The sequence below is a fragment of the Cheilinus undulatus genome, linkage group 4 (genome assembly GCF_018320785.1).
Source record: "Cheilinus undulatus linkage group 4, ASM1832078v1, whole genome shotgun sequence".
NCBI classification, from domain to species: Eukaryota; Metazoa; Chordata; class Actinopteri; order Labriformes; family Labridae; genus Cheilinus; species Cheilinus undulatus.
The window spans coordinates 53,521,008-53,542,552 of record NC_054868.1 but is presented as its reverse complement, the minus strand read 5'-3'; the positions used below and the strand labels follow the sequence as shown (position 1 = coordinate 53,542,552).

The 21,545-nt window shown below is 40.7% G+C and overlaps 2 protein-coding genes across 2 annotated transcripts; one reads left to right on the top strand and one right to left on the bottom strand.

Annotated features, from left to right (window-relative positions):
* Window positions 1-715: 715 nt before the first annotated feature.
* On the bottom strand, window positions 716-11,805 carry tmem176 (transmembrane protein 176). Its single transcript, XM_041784991.1, has 7 exons — window positions 11,698-11,805; window positions 9,955-10,083; window positions 6,626-6,736; window positions 6,488-6,544; window positions 6,259-6,405; window positions 1,072-1,188; window positions 716-926 (listed from the first exon to the last, which is right to left on the bottom strand). The coding sequence occupies exons 2-7, from the start codon at window positions 10,078-10,080 to the stop codon at window positions 867-869; spliced, it is 618 nt and encodes a 205-aa protein (XP_041640925.1). The 5' UTR covers window positions 10,081-10,083; window positions 11,698-11,805; the 3' UTR covers window positions 716-866.
* Window positions 11,806-11,863: 58 nt separating this feature from the next.
* si:dkey-9i23.16 (uncharacterized protein LOC571915 homolog) lies at window positions 11,864-20,448 on the top strand. Its single transcript, XM_041784150.1, has 5 exons — window positions 11,864-12,014; window positions 16,639-16,723; window positions 18,379-18,489; window positions 19,971-20,027; window positions 20,302-20,448. Exons 2-5 carry the CDS (start codon window positions 16,643-16,645, stop codon window positions 20,446-20,448), a joined length of 396 nt encoding a protein of 131 aa, XP_041640084.1. The 5' UTR covers window positions 11,864-12,014; window positions 16,639-16,642.
* The last annotated feature ends 1,097 nt before the right edge of the window (window positions 20,449-21,545 follow it).

Genomic DNA, 21,545 nt, shown 5'->3' with positions numbered 1-21,545 from the left:
CATCCATACATTCATAATGGATCTATACATCCATACATCCATCCATGCACCCATCCATCATTCATCCATCATCCATCCATCATCCAACCATCATACATCTAGCATCCATTCATCCATCATCCATACACCATCCAACCATCATACATCCATTTATCCATCATCCATCATCCATACATCATCTAACATCATACATCCATCCATCTATCATCCATCCATTCATCCATCATCCATACATCATCTGACCATCATACATCCATCCATCCATCATCCATCCATGCATCCATTCATCCATACATCATCCAACCATCATCCATCCATGCATCCCGCATCCATCCAACATCATCCAACCATAATCCATACATATATCCATCCATCCATCATCCATCCATACATTCATAATGGATCTATACATCCATACATCCATCCATGCACCCATCCATCATTCATCCATTCATCCATTCATCCAACATCATTCATTCATCCTCCTTCCATCAATTTAGACTAGCAGTCACTAATATCCTCCCAGCTGACCAATCAGAGGCCTGGATATGTGTGGCGCTGTGATTTGTGGTCACATTGTTTGGGATCTGTTTATCAGCCACATCTGTAGGTATGAGTCTCCAGATCTACAGCATAGATTCTACACAGAAGTCTAAATGAGGCTAAAGCCTGGACCAATAATCATGAGACAGAGAAGCAGACAGGGGGCACTATGTGAATTTTAACCTTCCTGTCATATTAGAATTTTTATATTTATTTTCATTGTTTATTGATTATTATGATTTTATATGATAATGTTTCCCTCTTATTATCATGAGGGAATCTCTGATGGGATCATCAGGTGATCAGTGTCGTCCAATCAGGGATCAGTTCAGGTCAGGGGGGATCAGTGATGTGGGGGTGGAGGGGGTGGCCCCGGACAGAGACTGAGAGAGGAACAGAAAAATAAAATCAATATAAGACAGTCAGATTCAGCTGTTTTAAATAAATTAGTGATTCGTCTGAAGATTTGCAGTGAGTTTAAATGACCCAGTCTTCATGAGTGAGGCATGGTGTGTGAGGGTTTCTTACGGCGTACTGTCCGAAGCTACGTCTCTGTCTGTAGAGGAGGAAACAGACGACGGAGGAGACAGCGGTCTGAGCCAGTGTGAAGACGAGGAGAGAGGACTTCACCCCTCTGCTTATTTTCTGAGGAACACAGAGACAGACAGAGAACAGGAACATGAACTCCAGCCATCACGGGGGTCAGAACTAGGAACCAAGGAGAACCTCTGTCTCCTTCATGGTTCCTGGAGTCTCATGGTGGAAATGTCAAGTTTTTAACGAGCTCTAATAACAGATGAGGGTCCGACTAATTGACCCCCACTCCATCTATCACCATAGCAACTAACCCACAGAGCTGCCAACCAGTGTACTCACTTTAAACTGGTCTGAGGTGGTTTAAAATCAGGTAAAGGTGTTCAGTTACCTGGAGCACCACAGAACTTAAAGACAGTGGTGTGTATCAAATATCAGAGATGTCTGCATTAATGCATTAATCACATTTATCAGAGATGTCTGCATTAATGCATTAATCACATTTATCAGAGATGTCTGCATTAATGCATTAATCACATTTATCAGAAATGTCTGCATTAATGCATTAATCACATTTATCAGAAATGTCTGCATTAATGCATTAATCACATTTATCAGAGATGTCTACATTAATGCATTAATCACATTTATCAGAGATGTCTGCATTAATGCATTAATCACATTTATCAGAAATGTCTGCGTTAATGCATTAATCACATTTATCAGAAATGTCTGCATTAATGCATTAATCACATTTATCAGAGATGTATGCATTAATGCATTAATCACATTTATCAGAGATGTCTGCATTAATGCTTTAATCACAATTATCTAAGGACTGTTAGAACTGCATATTTGTTTCATAAATCTTATTTAATCTCCTTCTTCATTGTTCCTTTCTTTATTTAATCCACATCAGCATCTACCAGCAGCTACGGTGATGGAAAGTAAGTCCAACACTGCCCTTAAATAATAATAATTATTATTATTATAACAATAATAATAACAATAACAACAACAACAACAACAACAATAATAATAGTAATATTAATAGTAATAATAATAATAATAATAATAATAATAATAATAATAATAATAATAAATGTAAGTCCACCACTGCCCTGAAATAATTATATTAATAACAACAACAATAACAATAATAATAATAATAATAATAACAATAATAATAATAATGATAATAATAATACTTATTATTATCATATTATGCTCGATGTGGACAGGACCTCCATCTGTCTGTCCTCCGAGGTCCGAAACCTCATCCTGGACTCCACCCTCTCCTTCCAGTCCCACATAAAATCTGTCACCAAATCTGCCTTCTATCATCTCAGGAACATCTCCAGACTCCGACCATCACTCCCTGATTCTGTGGCTGAAACATCCATTCATGCTTTCATAACCTCCCGCCTGGACTACTGTAATGGAGTCCTGTCTGGAGTACCCAGCAAAACCCTGGACAGGCTTCAGTACGTCCAAAACTCTGCAGCTAGAGTTCTCACCCACACTAGACCCTGGCAACACATCACTTCGACCCTCATCCACCTCCACTGGCTCCCTATCAAGTCCCGTATCAACTACAAAGTCCTCCTCCTCACATACAAATCTCTCCATGCTCTGGCTCCCCAGTACCTTTCTGATCTCCTCCATCCATACACACCATCCCGCATCCTTCGGTCTTCAGACACCGGCCTACTTTCCATGCCCAAAACCAAACTCCGAACCTTTGGAGACAGAGCCTTCAGTGCTGCAGCCCCCACCCTCTGGAACACTCTTCCTGCAGACATCCGTAGCGCTCCATCTCTGGACATTTCCAAAAAAACGTCTGAAGCACCACCTGTTCACCACAGCCTACAGTCTTCACTAAACCACCCCTTACACTCATCCTACCCCTCACATAGTTTGTCCATGTCTATGTGTTCCTGTAAAGCGTCCTTGGGTTTCTTGAAAGGCGCTATATAAATTCAAGATATTATTATTATTATTATTATTATTATTATTATTATTACAATAATAATAATAATAATAATAATAATAATAATGATAATAATAATAAAATCAGTAAGTCCACCCCTGCCCTTAAATAATATTATTATTAGTAGTAGTAGTAGAATTAATAAAAATGATAATAATAATAATAATAATAATAGTAATAAAAGTAAGTCCACTACTGCCCTGAAATAATAATAATAATAATAATAATAATAATAATAATAATAATAGTAGTAGTAGTAGTAGTAGTAAGTCCATCATTGACCTGAAATTATATTAATAACAATATTTATAACTAAAACAATATTTATAACAATAATAATAGTTATAATAATAATAAAATTGATACTACCTCTACCAATAATAATAAAAAATAATGATGATGTTATTGTTATTATTATTATTATTATTATTATCATACCCAGCCTGAGGTGAGCCTGAACCTGAACCGGGCCTGAGGTGAGCCTGAACCTGAACCAGGCCTGAGGTGAGCCTGAACCGGGCCTGAGGTGAGCCTGAACCTAAATCTGGCCTGATGTGATCCTGAACCTGAACTGGGCCTGTGGAGCTCATCAGTGGTTCGGATAGTTTAATTCCCACTGTGAAGAAGTCAACCCAACATGATGTGCCAAAGTCAAAACCAGATATTTGCTGAAGTCTGCAGGTCAGTGAATGTTTCCCTGATAACAGCATGCTCTGTTAGACTCCACTGTGACTGTAGGATTGTGGGTAGTGAAGTTTTTTCCCACAGATCATGATTGAAGGCTGGTATCTCTCAGACTGTAGTCTCCTTCATGCCCATGGATCCTGGTATCTTTCTTAGGTAGCTCCAGGTCAGTCTATCTCTGATGGTTTTGACATTCTGGAGAAAGACCAGATCATCTGTGGAGGACCTGGAGAGGACCGGTCCAGTCAGAACCAGACTGAGCTCTGTTCTCTCTTCTGTCTGTTTGGAGGTAGATGTGGAACCTCCTCCTCTGAATAATGTTAGTCTCCTCAGACAGACGTTCTCTACTGTAGCTCTGGTTATTGTAGCTTATCTCTGAGGGCCACCTCGACTGGTGGTCTGCTCAGAGACGTCTCTAGTTTAACCCTTTCATTAGAGGAGACAGCCTTCACATAATCACACATTTAACCCATTAAAGCCTGAAAACACAAATTATAGCCAGAAAATTCTCATTTTTTGAAACTGAAATGTGTTTTTAACTTTCTACTGGATTACGAAAAATCCAAATTTCCATAAAATTTAACATATATATTGTTTTTTTTTTATCTCTTTTGATACATTAGGTGTTTTTGGTAACTTGATAATCCATTTGGGGGCATTTTTATCATTTATCAGATTGTATTCAGAAGTTTTTAAAGTAGTTTATTGATCATATTGATTAGATAGAGGTATCATAAAAGTATGCATCAAATATGATACAATAGGCTTTAAGGGGCTAGACAGAGGTCTGTTCTCTCTGCAGGATGCTGAAATCTCTTTCTGTTCCCTAAAACAGCAGCTGGACAGGAAGTGGAGACGGTTGGTTAAATGTTTGAGTCAGCACTTTGTCCACACAGCGTGTTTACGACAGAGACGATTTCTCAATGTAGAGGTCAGAAAACATCCAAATCTGTGAGCCAATTCTCACTGAAATAATGGCTGATACCAGCTCTCCCCTGGTCCACAATAGGACTAAGGACAACAGGACTTATTGTTCTGAGATCCTCTAAGACCAGATCATTGGTTTAGGTTAAAAAAAAAAAAAAACAGATCTATTTAGGGTAAAACGCCTCAAATGCAAGGAGCAATAGAAGGATAGAAGGTCAGGAATGTCTCCATAGAATAAACCAAGAACAGAAAATAACCAAAGTCACTGACATCTATTATTCTGGAAAGACATTTCCGAGGCTAACCACGGTCAGAGCCATTACCCACAAATGTAGAAAACTGTGAACAGTGGTGAACCTTCCCAGGAGAGGCTGGCCTACCAACATGACTCCAAGAGAACAAAGACAACTCATCCAGGAGGTCCCAGAAGAACCCAGAACAACATCTAAAGACCTGCAGGCCTCACTGACTCAGTTAAGGTCAGAGGTCATGATTCAACAATCAGAAAGAGACTGGGCTACAATGGCATCATGGGAGAGTTCCAAGACCAAAACCACTGCTGACCAACAAGAACGCAAAGGCTCGTCTCACATTTGACTGAAACATCCTGATGATCCCCAAGACTTCTGGGAAATATTCTGAGGACTGAGCAGACAGAACAGGAACTTCCTGGAACCCTCACTCCTCAACAGCTCCACCCTCTTTTTCAGAAGTTACCAACTATGGCGACTGTGTGGTAAAAACAGGGAAAAAGCCTCAACATGGAACAAAGGATGACATCATCTTCAAAGGATGCAGGCCTGTCTAGGCTCCCAGTTTTCATTCCAGTCTAACCAGTGCCCTACCAGTTAAGGTCCATCAGTGTCCTTTAAAAGCATGTTAATAACTAAATGAGGGAGAAAAGCTGTTAAATTAAAGCCTTTTATGCTTGACGCATCCACAAGGTCGTGAGTGTCCGCGCTTCGAACGTGACATCAAATATTAAGACACGCCCCTTCGTTTGTGTGGCCAATTTTCGTCTAGCCACGCACATCCCTTGAACTTTTACAGATGCAAATGCGGTAGACGTCAAAATGGCATCAAACACGCTACAGGCGTGATTCTTGAAGACACTGCCCCCTAGCTTTTGGGAGAATATCAGTTTGTGGTGAAGAGGACGCCGACGTTAGGTATAAATGCACCAGATATTTCCGCATCATGATTCCACATCAGTTTTTGTCCATGCGGCCATCCATGCGGAAAGCATAACCGAGCCTTAACTCAGCATTTCTGAGTGACTGTTTCACAGAGGACCAGATAGGTTTGGATGGATTTACCCTGAGTAATGAAACTCTGGCTTTAGTATTTACTCAGATTATCTCTGACTGATATTAACGTTAGTTTGAGGATTTCTGGTCTGAACTGGGCTGAGAGGAGAGAAAGGGCGCGCTGCATCCACCACACATGATAAAACATGTGGACCGCATCATTTAACCTCTTATTTTACTGACCATTTGAAGCTAAAACCAGGATTAAGACTGCAGGCAGGTTAACCCCTCATTCTCCACTCAGACCTGGTCTATCTGACGACCCTCTCTCACCGTGGCGTAGTACTTGGGGCTGCAGGAGCTGTGCTTCCTCTTTATGCAGGGTACCTCAGGGTTCCTGTCCATGTCCACGGAGTAAATGCTGATGGCAACCAGAGACAGCACGACGGACGCCATACTGACCAGCAGACAGACACGCAGCTGCAACACAACATAGAGAAACAGCAGCTGACATGTCACTGCAGGTTAGACTGGAACAGAACGGAGGAGGAGCTAGACTGACCATCTTCATGGTGCTGTGTTTGTCCAGGAGGATGGCCATCACCCCCGCCGTGATGAACTAAAGACGGAAGAACAACATTGTAGACATCCACACAGCAGATAGAAACACAGGTCAACCAATCAAGATGGAGAAACTGACCATCAGTCCGCTCCACCAGGGGACGCCGAGTACCACCACCTCTGTGACCTCAGTGCAGTGTAGAGGGATGGAGTAAGACATGACCATGAGCCCGAGCATCACCTGACTCACCTGAACAGAGAGACACAAACCAATGATGGCAGCAGGACTGTAGACCAGGAAAAGGTACAGATATGTACGGAGTCATGATTGTTACAAAAATCAAGAGCACTTTAACGTTCTGATGTCATGACTTTCTGTCCAAACGGCATCCTTCTCAGAGTTTCTCTAAACGTCTGCCTGATCTCAGGTCTGCAGCTTCTTCTCAGTAGTGTACCAAACTTTCTCTGAGCTTTTTCTGCTCTTATATTCTCAGTGAGCCGACCAATAGGACGGTGGTTCCCAACCTTCTCTCTGTAAGCCCCCTACTCAAATCTAAGAAAAGCTAAGAACCCATGGCCAACTTGGAAAAATTAAACATCTATGCTAGTCATTTTCACGGACGAAATCCCAACATAGCAGCCTGCAGACATGAATCAATGATCCACTATTATGATGGAGCATAACGGAAAATACTAAAGAGCAACTGTTAGTTTTCAAGAAAAACCTCAAAATCCTCAAGTTTAACAGGTCAATAATTTAAGAGAAAAATAAGAATGTGTTCATTTAAAAAGCTGTAAACCTGCGTAGAACCAGACCATAGAATTTCTGACTATCAAGTTAAAAAATCCCGTCACTGTCTTCAGCTGGGTTTCTTCTACATTTTTGACTTTACAATGTTGTAAATTTACAATTTTAGAAACTTGATTTGAGGTTTTTTTAAACTGGGAAATTTTGATTTTTTTCTTGTAAATGTCTGACTTCTTACACTCTGAAATACTGAGTTTGAGTTTCTGTAAATTTACAACTTTATCATCAAGAAATGTGGGGGGATTTCCCTCCCCAATTTTTTTTTTTTTTTTTTTGTTTGTTTGTTTTTTTCACCACAAAAATGAACGGATCCTCTTCATTTTTTTACAGCTTTTAGTTTGGCCCCAAATAATTATAGTTTTAGTCACGGTTTAAAAAAAATATACAACATCAGAGCAGACAAGGACCCCGACGAGATCTTATCGCCCCCACAGGGGTGCCTAGACTCCAGGTTGGAAACCACTGCAACAGGAAACGGGTAGAGGATGGACTGACCAATAGGAAACGGGTAGAGGATGGACTGACCAATAGGAAACGGGTAGAGGATGGACTGACCAACAGGAAACGAGTAGAGGATGGACTGACCAATAGGAAACAGGTATAAGATGGACCAGCCGGGTTAGGTCTGTCTGTTGTTGCTGTGCTGCTCTGCTCTAATCTCACTGAGTCTCAACATTTATCACACACTCACCATCTCAGTCCACTCCTAGCTCTATAACTCCACCCCAGTTCTTCCTCCAGACTTCTTTTAGGCTTTCAAAAGTAAACCAATGATTTAGCTACATGTGCTGTTGTTACTGTTTTTCTATCTTTGTCAGATTTTTAATAATTCCTGTTAAAGCCTGATGAGGATTTTTAGATCTCAGACTTTTACCGAGTGTGTGTGTTAGAATGTTGGGAGTGAGGTCAATGCAAATGTCTCCTGGAGAACAGCACAGCAACGCTGTGTGGTTCCTGTGGTTCTGTGACTTCCCTGTGGTTCTTACATGGTTCCTAAGGTCTCTGTGTGGTTCCTTTGGTTCCTGTGTGGTTCCTATGGTTCATTCATGGTTCCTAGGGTTCTTCTTCTTTTTTTTAACCTTTATTTAACCAGGAAGTCCCATTGAGATTAGAAATCTCTTTTACAAGAGAGACCTGGCCAAGGTAGCAGCCATACAAAGTCATAAGTGATATAAAACAGGTGCAAATACATGATACACAAATGATCAATAAAACAGTAAAACAATAAAACAGAGTAACAACTATTCAGAGAAAGTGGCCTCTCAAGAAAAACAGAGACATTCCTCCTTTACTGCATTCCTTATGATACTCTTAAAATCATTAAAGGATATGAGTGTTTTTAATTTGAGAGATTTTTGAAGGATATTCCATGACCATGGTGCATGATAGGAGAACGCCGTTTTGCCCAGATCTGTCAAAAATCGGGGAACATTTAGAAGCAACTATGTGGAGGCTCGCAGATAATAACTACTAGAGCTGATAGAGAGAAGGTTGCTGAGGTATTCTGGGAGTTTACCTAGCAGAGCTTTATAGATGAATATATACCAGTGTTGTTGTCTACAAATGTTTAGTGATGTCCAACCAGCCAGATCATAAAGAATGCAGTAGTGAGTGAGGGATTTTGCGTTTGAAATAAAACGTAGAGCAGCATGATACACTGAACCGAGTCTCTTTAAGGAGGAGGAGGCTGCATGCATATACAATATATCACCATAATCAATCACTGATAGAAAAGTGGCTTCCACAAGTTTTTTCTTTGCATAGGATGTGAAGCATGATTTGCTCCTAAAGTAAAAGCCAATCTTCAATTTAAGTTTCTTAATTAGATCAGAAATATTTACATTAAAAGATAGCTTTTCATCAAACCATATTCCCAAATATTTGAAGGAGGACACCCTTTCAATCAATGTACCATCAGACATAGAAATTTTTAAATTGTGAAAGCTTTGCAAACAAGCCTTTGATAAAATCATAAACTTTGTTTTATGGGCATTTAAAGCCAATTTTTGACCCTCCGAAGTGCTTTGTAATAGCTGAAATGCAGTCTGAAGTTCTTCAAATGCCTGTGCTGCAGAAGGAGCAAATGTATACACAATTGTATCATCCGCATATAAATGCAATTTAGCTTAAATGTCTTTACCTACATCATTTATAAAAATAGAGAATAAGATAGGAGCCAAAATGGAACCTTGGGGCACACCTTTAGTTATCTCTAGAAAGTCAGAATGGTGGCCTTCTGCTTGGACAGACTGAGTCCTACCTGCTAAGTAGTTTTTGAACCATTTAAGAGCCATGGAACCAAAGCCAGCATATCTGAGTTTATTTAGAAGAAGTTCATGATCGACTGAATCAAACGCTTTAGAAAGATCTACAAATAAGGTGGCACAATGCTGTTTTCTGTCCAAGGCACCAATGAGATCATTTGTCACAGCCATGGCAGCAGTGATAGTACTATGACCACTTCTAAACCACTTCTTATATGGTTCCTAGGGTTCCTACATGGTTCCTAAGGTCTCTGTGTGGTTCCTTTGGTTCCTGTGTGGTTCCTATATGGTTCCTATGGTTCTACATGGTTCCTAGGGTTCCTGCATGGTTCCTAAGGTCTCTGTGTGGTTCCTATGGTTCCTGTGTGGTTCCTATGGTTCCTGTGTGGTTCTTACCCCCAGACTTTTCGGTTCTCCTTTCTGGATAGCCGCCCGTAGAGCCTGTTGTCTGTCCGACAGCTTCACAGTGTTCACGTCCTCCAGCACCTGGACCGTCAGATCTCTGGTGACCGCCACCGCCATCACCTGCAGGGGGCGCAGTATCAACAATATGAGTTCTATGTTCCTGTGTTGTAAAGAGCGCTTGTTATTAAAGTACTGATGGACTAATCAGACACCTCCACATTAAAGATCCACGTCCACATTTAACGAGGTCGTCTGTGGGAACGTTTTTACTAATGGAGGTTTATTATTCACACCCTCATTGAGACCCACTGATCAGCTGATTCTACTAAACAAGCTTAAATACCTGAAGCAAACGACCTCAGGTACTAACCCATGACTGCCTGTCTGAGCTGACTAACATCTCCTGTAGAACAGCAGGATGCTGGGATGAAGTATCAACTCTGTCCTAGCATCGATGAAGAACTGAACTCTGGAGGACTTCCTGGGTCAAAGGTCACCTTTCAGTCTTTGTCACTTCTACTCAATCACATTATTTTACTTCAGGTGGAATCATTTTTCAGAGTAAACCTGGACACACCTGTGCCGCTCAGCAGCCAAGGTCAAACTCAGCAGCCAAGGTCAAGCTCGACAGCTTCCTTTTGTCCAGGCCGTTTCACCCCTGCTAATACCCCTGGAGTCTGCTGTGATCTTCAGACCCTTGGGAAACCCCCAGCAGGACCAGGGACTCATGGTAGTCCTACTACCCACCCAGACAGTATGCTAGGCCACACCTACTCTCCACAGCCAGCCCTTACTCCACCCTAAAGGTGAGGACTGGGTTATTTTTCCAGCTGATTATTTCCCCATGCCCCTGGTCATATGACATCCAAATGACCTCCCAATGGCGCCCTCAGGCAGCTCTCGTCTACTCCTTTCTGCAGCCTCGGATTTTGGCCCAAACATGCCAGAAAGTTCTGTACAGTACCAAAGTTCTCTTAAATGGTAAAGAGCTTCCTTTAGTTTTGGCCCTGCTGAGATACCGTAGTGCACATGTGCATTAGGCTGTAAATGGTTCATTAAAGTTGATGAGCATTACTCTGAGTCTGCTCCGTCAGTACGCCTTAGTGAAGCCAGAACTGTGTGCCTTTATAAACTTAAACATCTTGAGTTTTTTCCTCAGAATTTAACCGATCCTTTTTTAATCATGATGTTTAGAGTGGAGCTCAGGCCTTTGTAAAATCTGACCAATCAGATTTGACTGTCCTCAGCTGGGTACACCCCTACTTTATTAGCTAGTGATGGGTTCTTCTCCTGTTGGCCACAGAGTTTAAAGCATCTATTTAAAAATAAAGTTCATCAATGAACAGTTGGCGAAGGACCTTGGAGAGATGACTGTGGTTTAAAATGGACCAAATAAAAGTCAAAGATTTATTCTGGACCTCTCCAGTGTTTGAATCAGACTCAGAGTAAGTGCTGAAGTCCTAAGTGGATCTGTTTCAGTCCAAACCCCGACCTAAAGTCTGCCAGTCTGCGGATCATCTCTGTTCTAAAGGAGCCTTAACTTTACGCGTTCGTTACGCACGGACAGATCAGCGCGTGTTGCGTAATCCTGAACCCCGTTAGTCTCCTATAGTCTCTGTCAGTCCGGGGGACTTTCTGCTGTTTAAGGAGTCCTTGTCGTTGTCCTGTTCTGTCCCTGAACGGACCCTGATCTAGGATAAACCCGTAAATCCTCCTCAGAGAGCGCGTTCTTACCGTTTTCTCTGCTGAATCCTTGTCCTCTCTCGGTTCTTCTTCTACGGTCTCTGCTGGTCAAGAGGCTCCTCCTGGATTCTGGTTTTTGGGAGGGTGGGAGACTGATGTGTTTATTAGAGAGAGGAGGGGGCATTTTTCTGTCCCTGGACCAGATCAGAGCTCCTCCTTCCCTTCCTCCCTCAGTTCACTGCCGTTTTGAAGATCCTTGTTTTCGGGGTCTGGTCCGTTAAAAGTCCTTCTGCCGGACTCTCTGGGACAGTCCAGACCTCGGTGGATCCACCAGGAGGTTTTTCTCTCAGCTCTGAGTCTTCTTCATGGTGAGTAGCTCTGATCCAGATTTAATGTGAGGGGGGAACAGAACAGACAAGACCAGGACCAGAAGTCTGTCTGAGTTAGACTCCGAGCTTTAGGACATAGATGCAGGTCTGGGGCTGGGCAACATGGACCCAAAACCACATCACAGTCATTATATTATTATTATTATTATTATTATTATTATTACATTTTGTTCTTATTCTTGTTATTATTATTATTATATTTAATTCTTATTCTTATTCTTATTCTTGTTATTATATTATTATTATTATTATTCTTGTTATTATTTTTATTATTATTAATATTATTATTGTATTTTTATTCTTATTCTTATTTTTATTCTTGTTATTATTATTATTATTATTATTATTATTATTATTAAAATGGTATTATCATTATTATTATTATTGTATTTTTATTCTTATTCTTATTTTTATTCTTGTTATTATTATTACTATTATTAGTATAATAACAATAATAATAATAATTATTATTATTATTATTATTATTAATATTATTATTATTTTTTTTTATTACTAATGTATGGCTTCCATTTGCCTCTTCTCTTTGAGACTTTATCAAAATCTTAACTTTTAAAATAACAATAATGCATAAAAATAAATGTTGTTTTTTCATTTTTAACACATTCAAGGCTGTGATAATCCATGCATGTATTATATGAAAAATATTTCTTTGCTTTTTCTCAAGTTACAAACTTAGGGGTTTGCACTTAAATTGGCATTTAAAGGGTTAAATTCCTAATATATATATATGTATATATTTGTGTGATAATTTTTTTCACTCTGTATGTGAAGTTGTTTATACCCTGAGTGTAAAAATATATGAAGATCTTAAAATTGAAATAATGCGTAAAAATCAAAGTTGTTGCTCATTATTAACACATTCAAGGCTGATAATCCAATGTGCATGTCATATGTAAAAAAAAAGTCCACATAGAGGATTTTTGCTCTGAGTTTGTCACTTGAAGGTTTAAATTCAGAAAACTGAACCAGTATTTGATATTGATGATCAGACCTGATCCCTCACTATAACAATTTCATGCAGAAATGTTTGTCATGTACATTATTTTTATTGTTGTTTGTGTATGCTGCCATCTTCTGGTCATGAAAACTCTCAGTGTAACAATTTCTTTTACACCATCTGAGGGTCAGAGTTCATTCCTTAAATGTTCTTTTCTTTCCATGACAAACAGCCACTCAAAAGCCCTGTAGTTCTCAGCCTGCTGTATCAGGCAGGAAGGAGGATTGACACAACCCGAGCCATGCTCTGGATAACCTCGCATATTTACCCAGGAAAATAATCTGTCCACACCTTTAGAACGGAGGAAGTGTGGACGGGGCGAGTAGTTATGGTCTAGGGTGCTCTCTGGGTGGGTTGTTCAAATGTCAGGATTCCCTGGACCTGCTGCCTTTAAAGAAGGGTCATCTAAACTTGTGAAACATTCCATCCTGTCCTTTGCAGATGTCACCCCTTGAAGCCTATAAAACATTCCATCCTTGTCTTTAAACATGATGGCCTCTTAAAGCCTATAAACATTCCATCCTTGCCTTTATAGTTGATGTCATCCTGTAAGGTCTTTAAACCATTCCATCCTCCCCATTAAAGGTGATGTCATCTTTTAAGGCTTTTAAAACATTCCATCCTTGACTTTAAATGTGATGCCATCCTTTAAAGCCTTTTAAACATTCCATCCTTGCATTTAAAAGTAATGTCCTCTTAAAATCCTTTAAAACATTCCACCCCTGCCTTTGTAGGTGACGTCTTCCTCTGAATCCCATAGAACAATCCAACCTTGCCTTTCAAGGTGATGTCATCCTCTTCAAGCCTATCAAACATTCCATACTTGCCTTCAAAGGTGATGTCATCCTTTAATGCCTTTAAAACATTCCATCCTTGCCTTTAAATGTGATGTCATCCTGTAAGGCCTTTTAAACATCCAACCCTTGCCTTTAAAGGTGATGCCATCCTGTAAGGCTTTTAAAACATTCCACCCTTGCCTTTAAAGGTGATGCCCTCTTTAAATCCTATAAAACATTCAACCCCTGCCTTTGTTGGTTTCATCTTTCTCGTAATCCTTTAAAACATTCTATTCTTTGATTCTTTGTACTCAAGCCAGTCTAGGCCTTCTGTTATTGTGAAGCCTGGCTGTTGTACCTCCTGCAGAATGTGTCCTGGTGTTTTCTGGGCCTTATGAGGATGATGATTATAAATTTAACAGATGCAGTGAGGACAGTGAGGCTGTGATGCTGTATGATGTAGCGTGATGTTCCAGCCTTGCCAGCTCGTTAGATTTGGCGTTTGGCTAGAAAGGCAGGGTGATGGAGGCGGAGCTTACTAGCAGCAGTGCAGTTTGATCAGCAGGGACTGAGAGAAGGAGGTCGTATTTAAACAGACAGCTTCATGGAGAGAAAAAGCCGTCATTGGTTGAGACACATAGGAGATGTAACCAATCAGCTGGCAGTCAGCTGACTGCAGTGGGGGTGTGGCTTCTCTGTCCTGCAGTGTCTTCAGTATCACTGACTGGCTCTAAAACTCTCTACAGGGACCTCACTGAGACTTTATCCAGTGTGATTCTAGCTCTGAATCCTCCAGGGTCTCTATCGGTCAAAACCTGCAGCAGCACCAGGCTTTAGAAGAGGCCTGGCTATAAATCCTGATGGGCTTTTATTAGAAGTTTTACGGTACATTAATAACAGCCAGATGTTTGAGTGAAAGAACATGGCATGTAGCAGCATGCTGCCAAAAACCTCCTGTTTGTGTGTGGATCAGTAACGGACAGAATGTTCTCCATGTTCTTCACAGTCCACTTCATCATAAAGCGGACTACCCCTCCTCCACATCTGCTTCTCAGCCGTTACATTCCTGCCTTTCCTCTGAGGATTCAGACATGTGGTTTTGATGAACTCTCTCTCTTCCTCTTTTCTCTCTCACTACCTGTTTTTCTTTTTTTTTCAACCCCCTCCCTCTGCTCCTTTCTCTCTCCAAACACAAACACATGCTCGCTCTAAAACAACTCTCTCTCTCTCTCTGGGATGGTTTCCCACTGTCCTCTGTCCTCTGCCCTCTGCGTGGTCACATGGTCAGTCTCTTTTCATGTCCTCATGCACTCCCTCTCTCTCTCTGATTGGTTGCTGCCAAACAGAATGGCCTTTCTTTCTTTCTTTCTTCATGCAGTCAAACTGACTCTAATGAAGCTCTGCCTATCAGAGGGGATGACTCAGGTCACATGACTGGATCTTAATTGATCAGAGAATCCCACCTTATCCAGAACAATGCTGACCCTATGGGGAATGTTCCATCTAGAAAAACAGTAAATGAGAAAACACAAGGTCTTAAAGTTAACAATACTGTAGATTTATGAAGGCCCTGAGAACAACAGACAGCAAATTTAACACAAGTTTCTGAACAGGGATTTATGGAAGCCCAATTTACCTGTTTAAAAAGAAAAAAGATGAAAATTAGGGAATTCTAAAAATGTATCAATGAAAAATCAAAACAAAACTTTTTGGCTCTCCTCAGATGCACATTTGTCCTAATCAGTAAATTTTTGTCATCTTCCTCATGTACGTCTGCTAAAATCACGTGTATTTTATTCTCTGATCCTGTCTAGTCAGCATCATTCCAACCTTTGCACATCATGCAACCATACTATCAATGCTACTAAACATTCCTTCCTTGCCTCTAAAGGTGATGTCACACTCTAATGCCTATAAAACATCCCAACCTTAACCTTAGACATTATTTCATCATTTAAAGCCTGAAAACATTCCATCCTTGCCTTTACAGGTGATGTCTTCTACAGCCTAAAACATTCAGTCCTTGCCTTTACAGGTGAGGTCCTTTAAAGCCTAAAAACATTCCATCCTTGCCTCTAAAGGCAATGTCCTTTAAAGCCTATGAAACATTCCACCTTTCTTTTAAAGGTGATGTCATCCTTTAATAATATATTCCATCCCAGCCTTTTGCACACAGGCCAGTCAAGCCCTCCCTACCTGATCCTGTCTTGTCAGCATCCTTTCTCCCTTATCCCATCATGCAACAATTTTATGCTACCAAGCAGTCCATCCTTGCCTCTACTGTATAGGCAATGTCCTCCTTTAAAGCCTATAAAATGTCCCAACCTTACCTTTAGACATTATTTATTAATAAAAACCTAAAACATTCCATTCTTTCCTTAACAAGTGATGTACCTTTAGACATTATTTATGCTTTAAAGCTTATAAGATATTCCATCCTTGCCTTTACAGGTGATGTCCATTAAAGCCTAAAAACGTTCCATCCTTGCCTATAAAGGCTATATCCTTTAAATCCTATGAAAGATTTCATCCTTCCTTTATAGGTCATGTCATCTTTTAATAATATATTCCATCCTTGCCTTTTGCGCACAGGCCAGTCAAGGACCCCCTTCCTGATCATATCTAGTCCCCCACACACACACAAACCCACACACACAGGAAGTGTGAGTACAGTTATGATCACTAAGACAGAGGAAGGAATGGGTTTATGGTTATTGTTAACATTGTATTAATGTGTTTTTTATTCTTTTTTGGTTTTTAATTTGACTTTGATTTTTATTGCTGTTCTTGTCTCACTTCCTTTTTGCAGAAAGATGTCCTCTGTGGGGGCGGAGCCAGCAGGTGACCTAAGGTTACATCGCTTGTTCGTCTGGTTTGATACTGAAACAGCTGCGGTGAGACCAGGACAGCTTTCTGTTATTATACCTGGAGGAGAACTTCCTGTTCTAAGACCCTGTCTGTCTGTCTGTCTGACTGTCTGTCTGACTGTCTGTCTGACTGTCTGTCTGTCTGTCTGTCTGTCTGTCTGTCTGACTGTCTGTCTGACTGTCTGTCTGTCTGTCTGTCTGTCTGACTGTCTGTCTGACTGTCTGTCTGTCTGTCTGTCTGTCTGTCTGACTGTCTGTCTGACTGTCTTACTCTCTAACTGTCTGTCTGTCTGACTGTCCGTCTGTCTGTCTGTCTGTCTGTCTGTCTGACTGTCTGTCTGTCTGTCTGTCTGTCTGTCTGTCTGTCTGACTGTCTTACTCTCTAACTGTCTGTCTGCCTGTCTGTCTGACTGTCTGTCTGTCTGACTGAATGTCTGACTGTCTGTCTTTCTGTCTTTCTGTCTAAATGTCTAACTGACTGTCTGTCTGACTGTCTGTCTGTCTGACTGTCTTACTCTCTAACTGTCTGTCTGCCTGTCTGTCTGACTGTCTGACTGTCTGTCTGTCTTTCTGTCTGTCTGTCTGACTGTCTGTCTGATTGTCTTACTCTCTAACTGTCTGTCTGTCTGACTGTCCGTCTGTCTGACTATCTGTCTGTCCGTCTGTCTGTCTGTCTGACTATCTGTCTGTCCGTCTGTCTGTCTGTCTGTCTGTCTGTCTGACTATCTGTCTGTCTGTCTGTCTGTCTGTCTGTCTGACTATCTGTCTGTCTGTCTGTCTGTCTGACTGTCTTACTCTCTGTCTGTCTGTCTGACTGACTGACTGTCTGACTGTATGTCTGTCTGTCTTACTCTCTAACTGTCTGTCTGTCTGTCTGTCTGTCTGTCTGTCTGTCTGACTGTCTGTCTGTCTTACTCTCTGTCTGTCTGTCTGTCTGTCTGACTGTCTGTCTTACTCTCTGTCTGTCTGTCTGTCTGTCTGTCTGACTGACTGACTGTCTGACTGTATGTCTTTCTGTCTTACTCTCTAACTGTCTGTCTGTCTGTCTGTCTGTCTGTCTGTCTGTCTGTCTGACTGACTGACTGTCTGACTGTATGTCTTTCTGTCTTACTCTCTAACTGTCTGTCTGTCTGTCTGTCTGACTGTCTGTCTGTCTTTCTGTCTGTCTGTCTGACTGTCTGTCTGATTGTCTTACTCTCTAACTGTCTGTCTGTCTGACTGTCCGTCTGTCTGACTATCTGTCTGTCCGTCTGTCTGTCTGTCTGACTATCTGTCTGTCCGTCTGTCTGTCTGTCTGTCTGTCTGTCTGTCTGTCTGTCTGTCTGACTATCTGTCTGTCTGTCTGTCTGTTTGACTGTCTGACTGTCTGTCTTACTCTCTGTCTGTCTGTCTGACTGTCTTACTCTCTGTCTGTCTGTCTGACTGACTGACTGTCTGACTGTATGTCTGTCTGTCTTACTCTCTAACTGTCTGTCTGTCTGTCTGTCTGTCTGTCTGTCTGTCTGTCTGTCTGTCTGACTGTCTGTCTTACTCTCTGTCTGTCTGTCTGTCTGTCTGTCTGACTGACTGACTGTCTGACTGTATGTCTTTCTGTCTTACTCTCTAACTGTCTGTCTGTCTGTCTGTCTGTCTGTCTGTCTGTCTTTCTGTCTGACTGTCTTGCTGTCCATCTTTCTGTCCAGGTGGTGACCATCCTGCTGGGATTGTTCCAGGTGCTCCTGTCCGTTCCTCTGGGTTATTCTAATGTTACACTGTCGTTTCTCTTCATCCTGCCACTCGTCATAGGAGTCATCGTACGTACCTGACCACCTGAACACTTGATCACCTGATGCCTCTGATTCTGGTTGTGTTTATTTTTATAGGTGTGTAGGAGGAGCTGTCTTATTCAGCCTTCTTCTTCAGGAATGATAGAAAAAGATCTGATCCTTTGTATCAGATCAGATTAGAATAAGAATATTAGTGAAAATTCAAAGATAACCTTACGTGGCTAAAATGAACATCAGTATTTGACCCCTTAGAGCTTAAAATGTGCAGAAAATGTTCATTTAAATCATTGCTCTGATTCCTCAAGCTTTTAGTGTTAGAGCGCCCCCTAGTGGAGGAAATGAATGCCATTTTACAGCTCAGTGTTCTTTTAATGCATGTAGACTTTAAAAGGCTGAAGGTCAAAACCAGCATCAGAACAGAGAACCAAGACCATGTACTGAATGAATATTTATTTATTTGTTTATTTACAACAGGGGTTTTAATCTGGACCCAGATTTTAAAATATTCAAGCATTCTAATGTGAAACATGTAGTAGTTTGGGCTCTAAAAGGAACAAAGACAGGATTAATCCAACATGTTTAAAAGCTCATCATTGCATCTTTTTAAAATTTCTTTCTTTATAATACACTGATCTCTATCTCCTTCACTCTGTTGTTGGTCTAATTAGTGTGTCATTTCTCCAGTTTAATTTAACTCATAATAGTTAAAAAAAAAAAAAAAACTCATTTTTGTTGTTATATCTGTTTTTCTACAGTAAAAAAAAATCAAATATTATGAAATTAAATAAGAAATACATAATATTTATATCCAGTTATGATGATGTAATATAATTAACTCTTACATTACATATAATTATATATGATACATATTAATAATTATTAATATTAAATAATCTTAAAAATATTATATTGTAATTCATTTATATTATAATTATAATCTATAATATATGATAAGATATTAAATATGTATCAAATGTAATGTGTTATATTCATAAAATTAATAAAACATGTAAAGGGTGCTGATGTTCAGACCTGCCTTAGGCACATATTCCAGACCCACTGAAGCAGCTTTGGGACCACTTTAAAGAAGAAGTTGTTTATGTGAGGGGTTTTTGGCAGTCTGTCAGGCGCTCCATCATTCAAATGTGACGGCAGAGACCCGGACAGACCAGGTGATGTGTTTCCAGCCTTCTAGAGTTCAGGTGAGTCAGTGCTGTAGCTGAGGAGGGAGGGAAACCAGTTCTACCAACTTTTACAACTTTAAAAGTTGCCAGCGATGGTCTACTATTTGGCAACAATGGAGGGAGAAGGGCCCCAACATCCCCAGCTTCACCAACATTCCATCCTCTACCTTTGGTGATGTCATCTTTTATTGCTGATCAAACATCCCATCCTTCAAACCAACCCAATTAAAACACTCCCGCCTACTGTTTACTGCAGCACACTTTAACATAACAGTTTATCTGTTTTGTTTGTTTGTTTTTTTGTTTGTTTGTTTGTTGTTGCAGATAGTTGCAGGAGGGTCATTGACGGTGGCCAATGAGAGGAACCCAAGCAGACTGCTGGTACGTTTCTGACAATGAATCTAAAAACAAAACGATGTTAAAATCTCAGCATTGTTTAAAGCGTGGCGGACCTCAGACAGTGAGGACAGGGTCTGATATCTGACCTGATGATCCCCCCACCAAACAGTGTTGATCAAACCTTCTACTCAGAAAAACAAAAACAACTTAATTACAGTAACCTGAGTAAATTTAATTAGTTACTTTCTGCCCAGGATTTGAAAGCTGTTTCAGACTTTTTAACCTGCTCATTCTTGGATCTACACCTCTTCCACAGCTTCAGGGCTGCGCCTGCAGTCACGTGGTCGGCCTGCTGGGATCGATACTGGCCTTCTGTCTCTACTGCTACTGCCTGAGTCAAGTGCGCACCATCCACCCCTGCCCCACCTCATCCTCAGACATGGAGTATGTGCCAGCCTTCTAGAGTTCAGGTGAGTTCAGAACCATATTAAAGATGGAAGGCATTATGCTGCTCCTTCTTTACACAAAAATTGAAGCCGAAATACCTGTCTCAATGAAATGACATATTTTGGAGTCAGAGTCTACCTGGAAAACTAAGTGTGTGCGTGGTTCATTCCTATCCTGATGACTGTGTTTGGTTCATTCCTATCCTGGTGACTGTGTTTGGTTCATTCCTATCCTGATGACTGTGTGTGGTTCATTCCTATCCTGATGACTGTGTGTGGTTCATTCCTATCCTGATGACTGTGTGTGGTTCATTCCTATCCTGGTGACTGTGTTTGGTTCATTCCTATCCTGATGACTGTGTTTGGTTCATTCCTATCCTGATGACTGTGTGTGGTTCATTCTTATTCTGATGACTGTGTGTGGTTCATTCTTATCCTGATGACTGTGTGTGGTTCATTCTTATCCTGATGACTGTATGTGGTTCATTCCTATCCTGATGACTGTGTGTGGTTCATTCCTATCCTGACGACTGTGTTTGGTTCATTCCTATTCTGATGACTGTGTTTGATTCATTCTTATCCTGGTTACTGTGTTTGGTTCATTCTTATCTTGATGACTGTGTTTGGTTCATTCCTATCTTGATGACTGTGTGGGGTTCATTCTTATCCTGATGACTGTGTGTGGTTCATTCCTATCCTGATGATTGTGTGTGGTTCATTCTTATCCTGGTGACTGTGTTTGGTTCATTCTTATCCTGATGACTGTGTGTTGTTCATTCCTATCCTGATGACTGTGTTTGGTTCATTCCTATCCTGATGACTGTGTTTGGTTCATTCTTATCCTGATGACTGTGTTTGGTTCATTCTTATCCTGATGACTGTGTTTGGTTCATTCCTATCTTGATGACTGTGTGTTGTTCATTCATATCCTGATGACTGTGTTTGATTCATTCCTATCCTGATGACTGTGTTTGGTTCATTCCTATCCTGATGACTGTGCGTTGTTCATTCCTATCCTGATGACTGTGTTTGGTTCATTCCTATCCTGATGACTGTGTGTTGTTCATTCCTATCCTGATGACTGTGTTTGATTCATTCCTATCCTGATGACTGT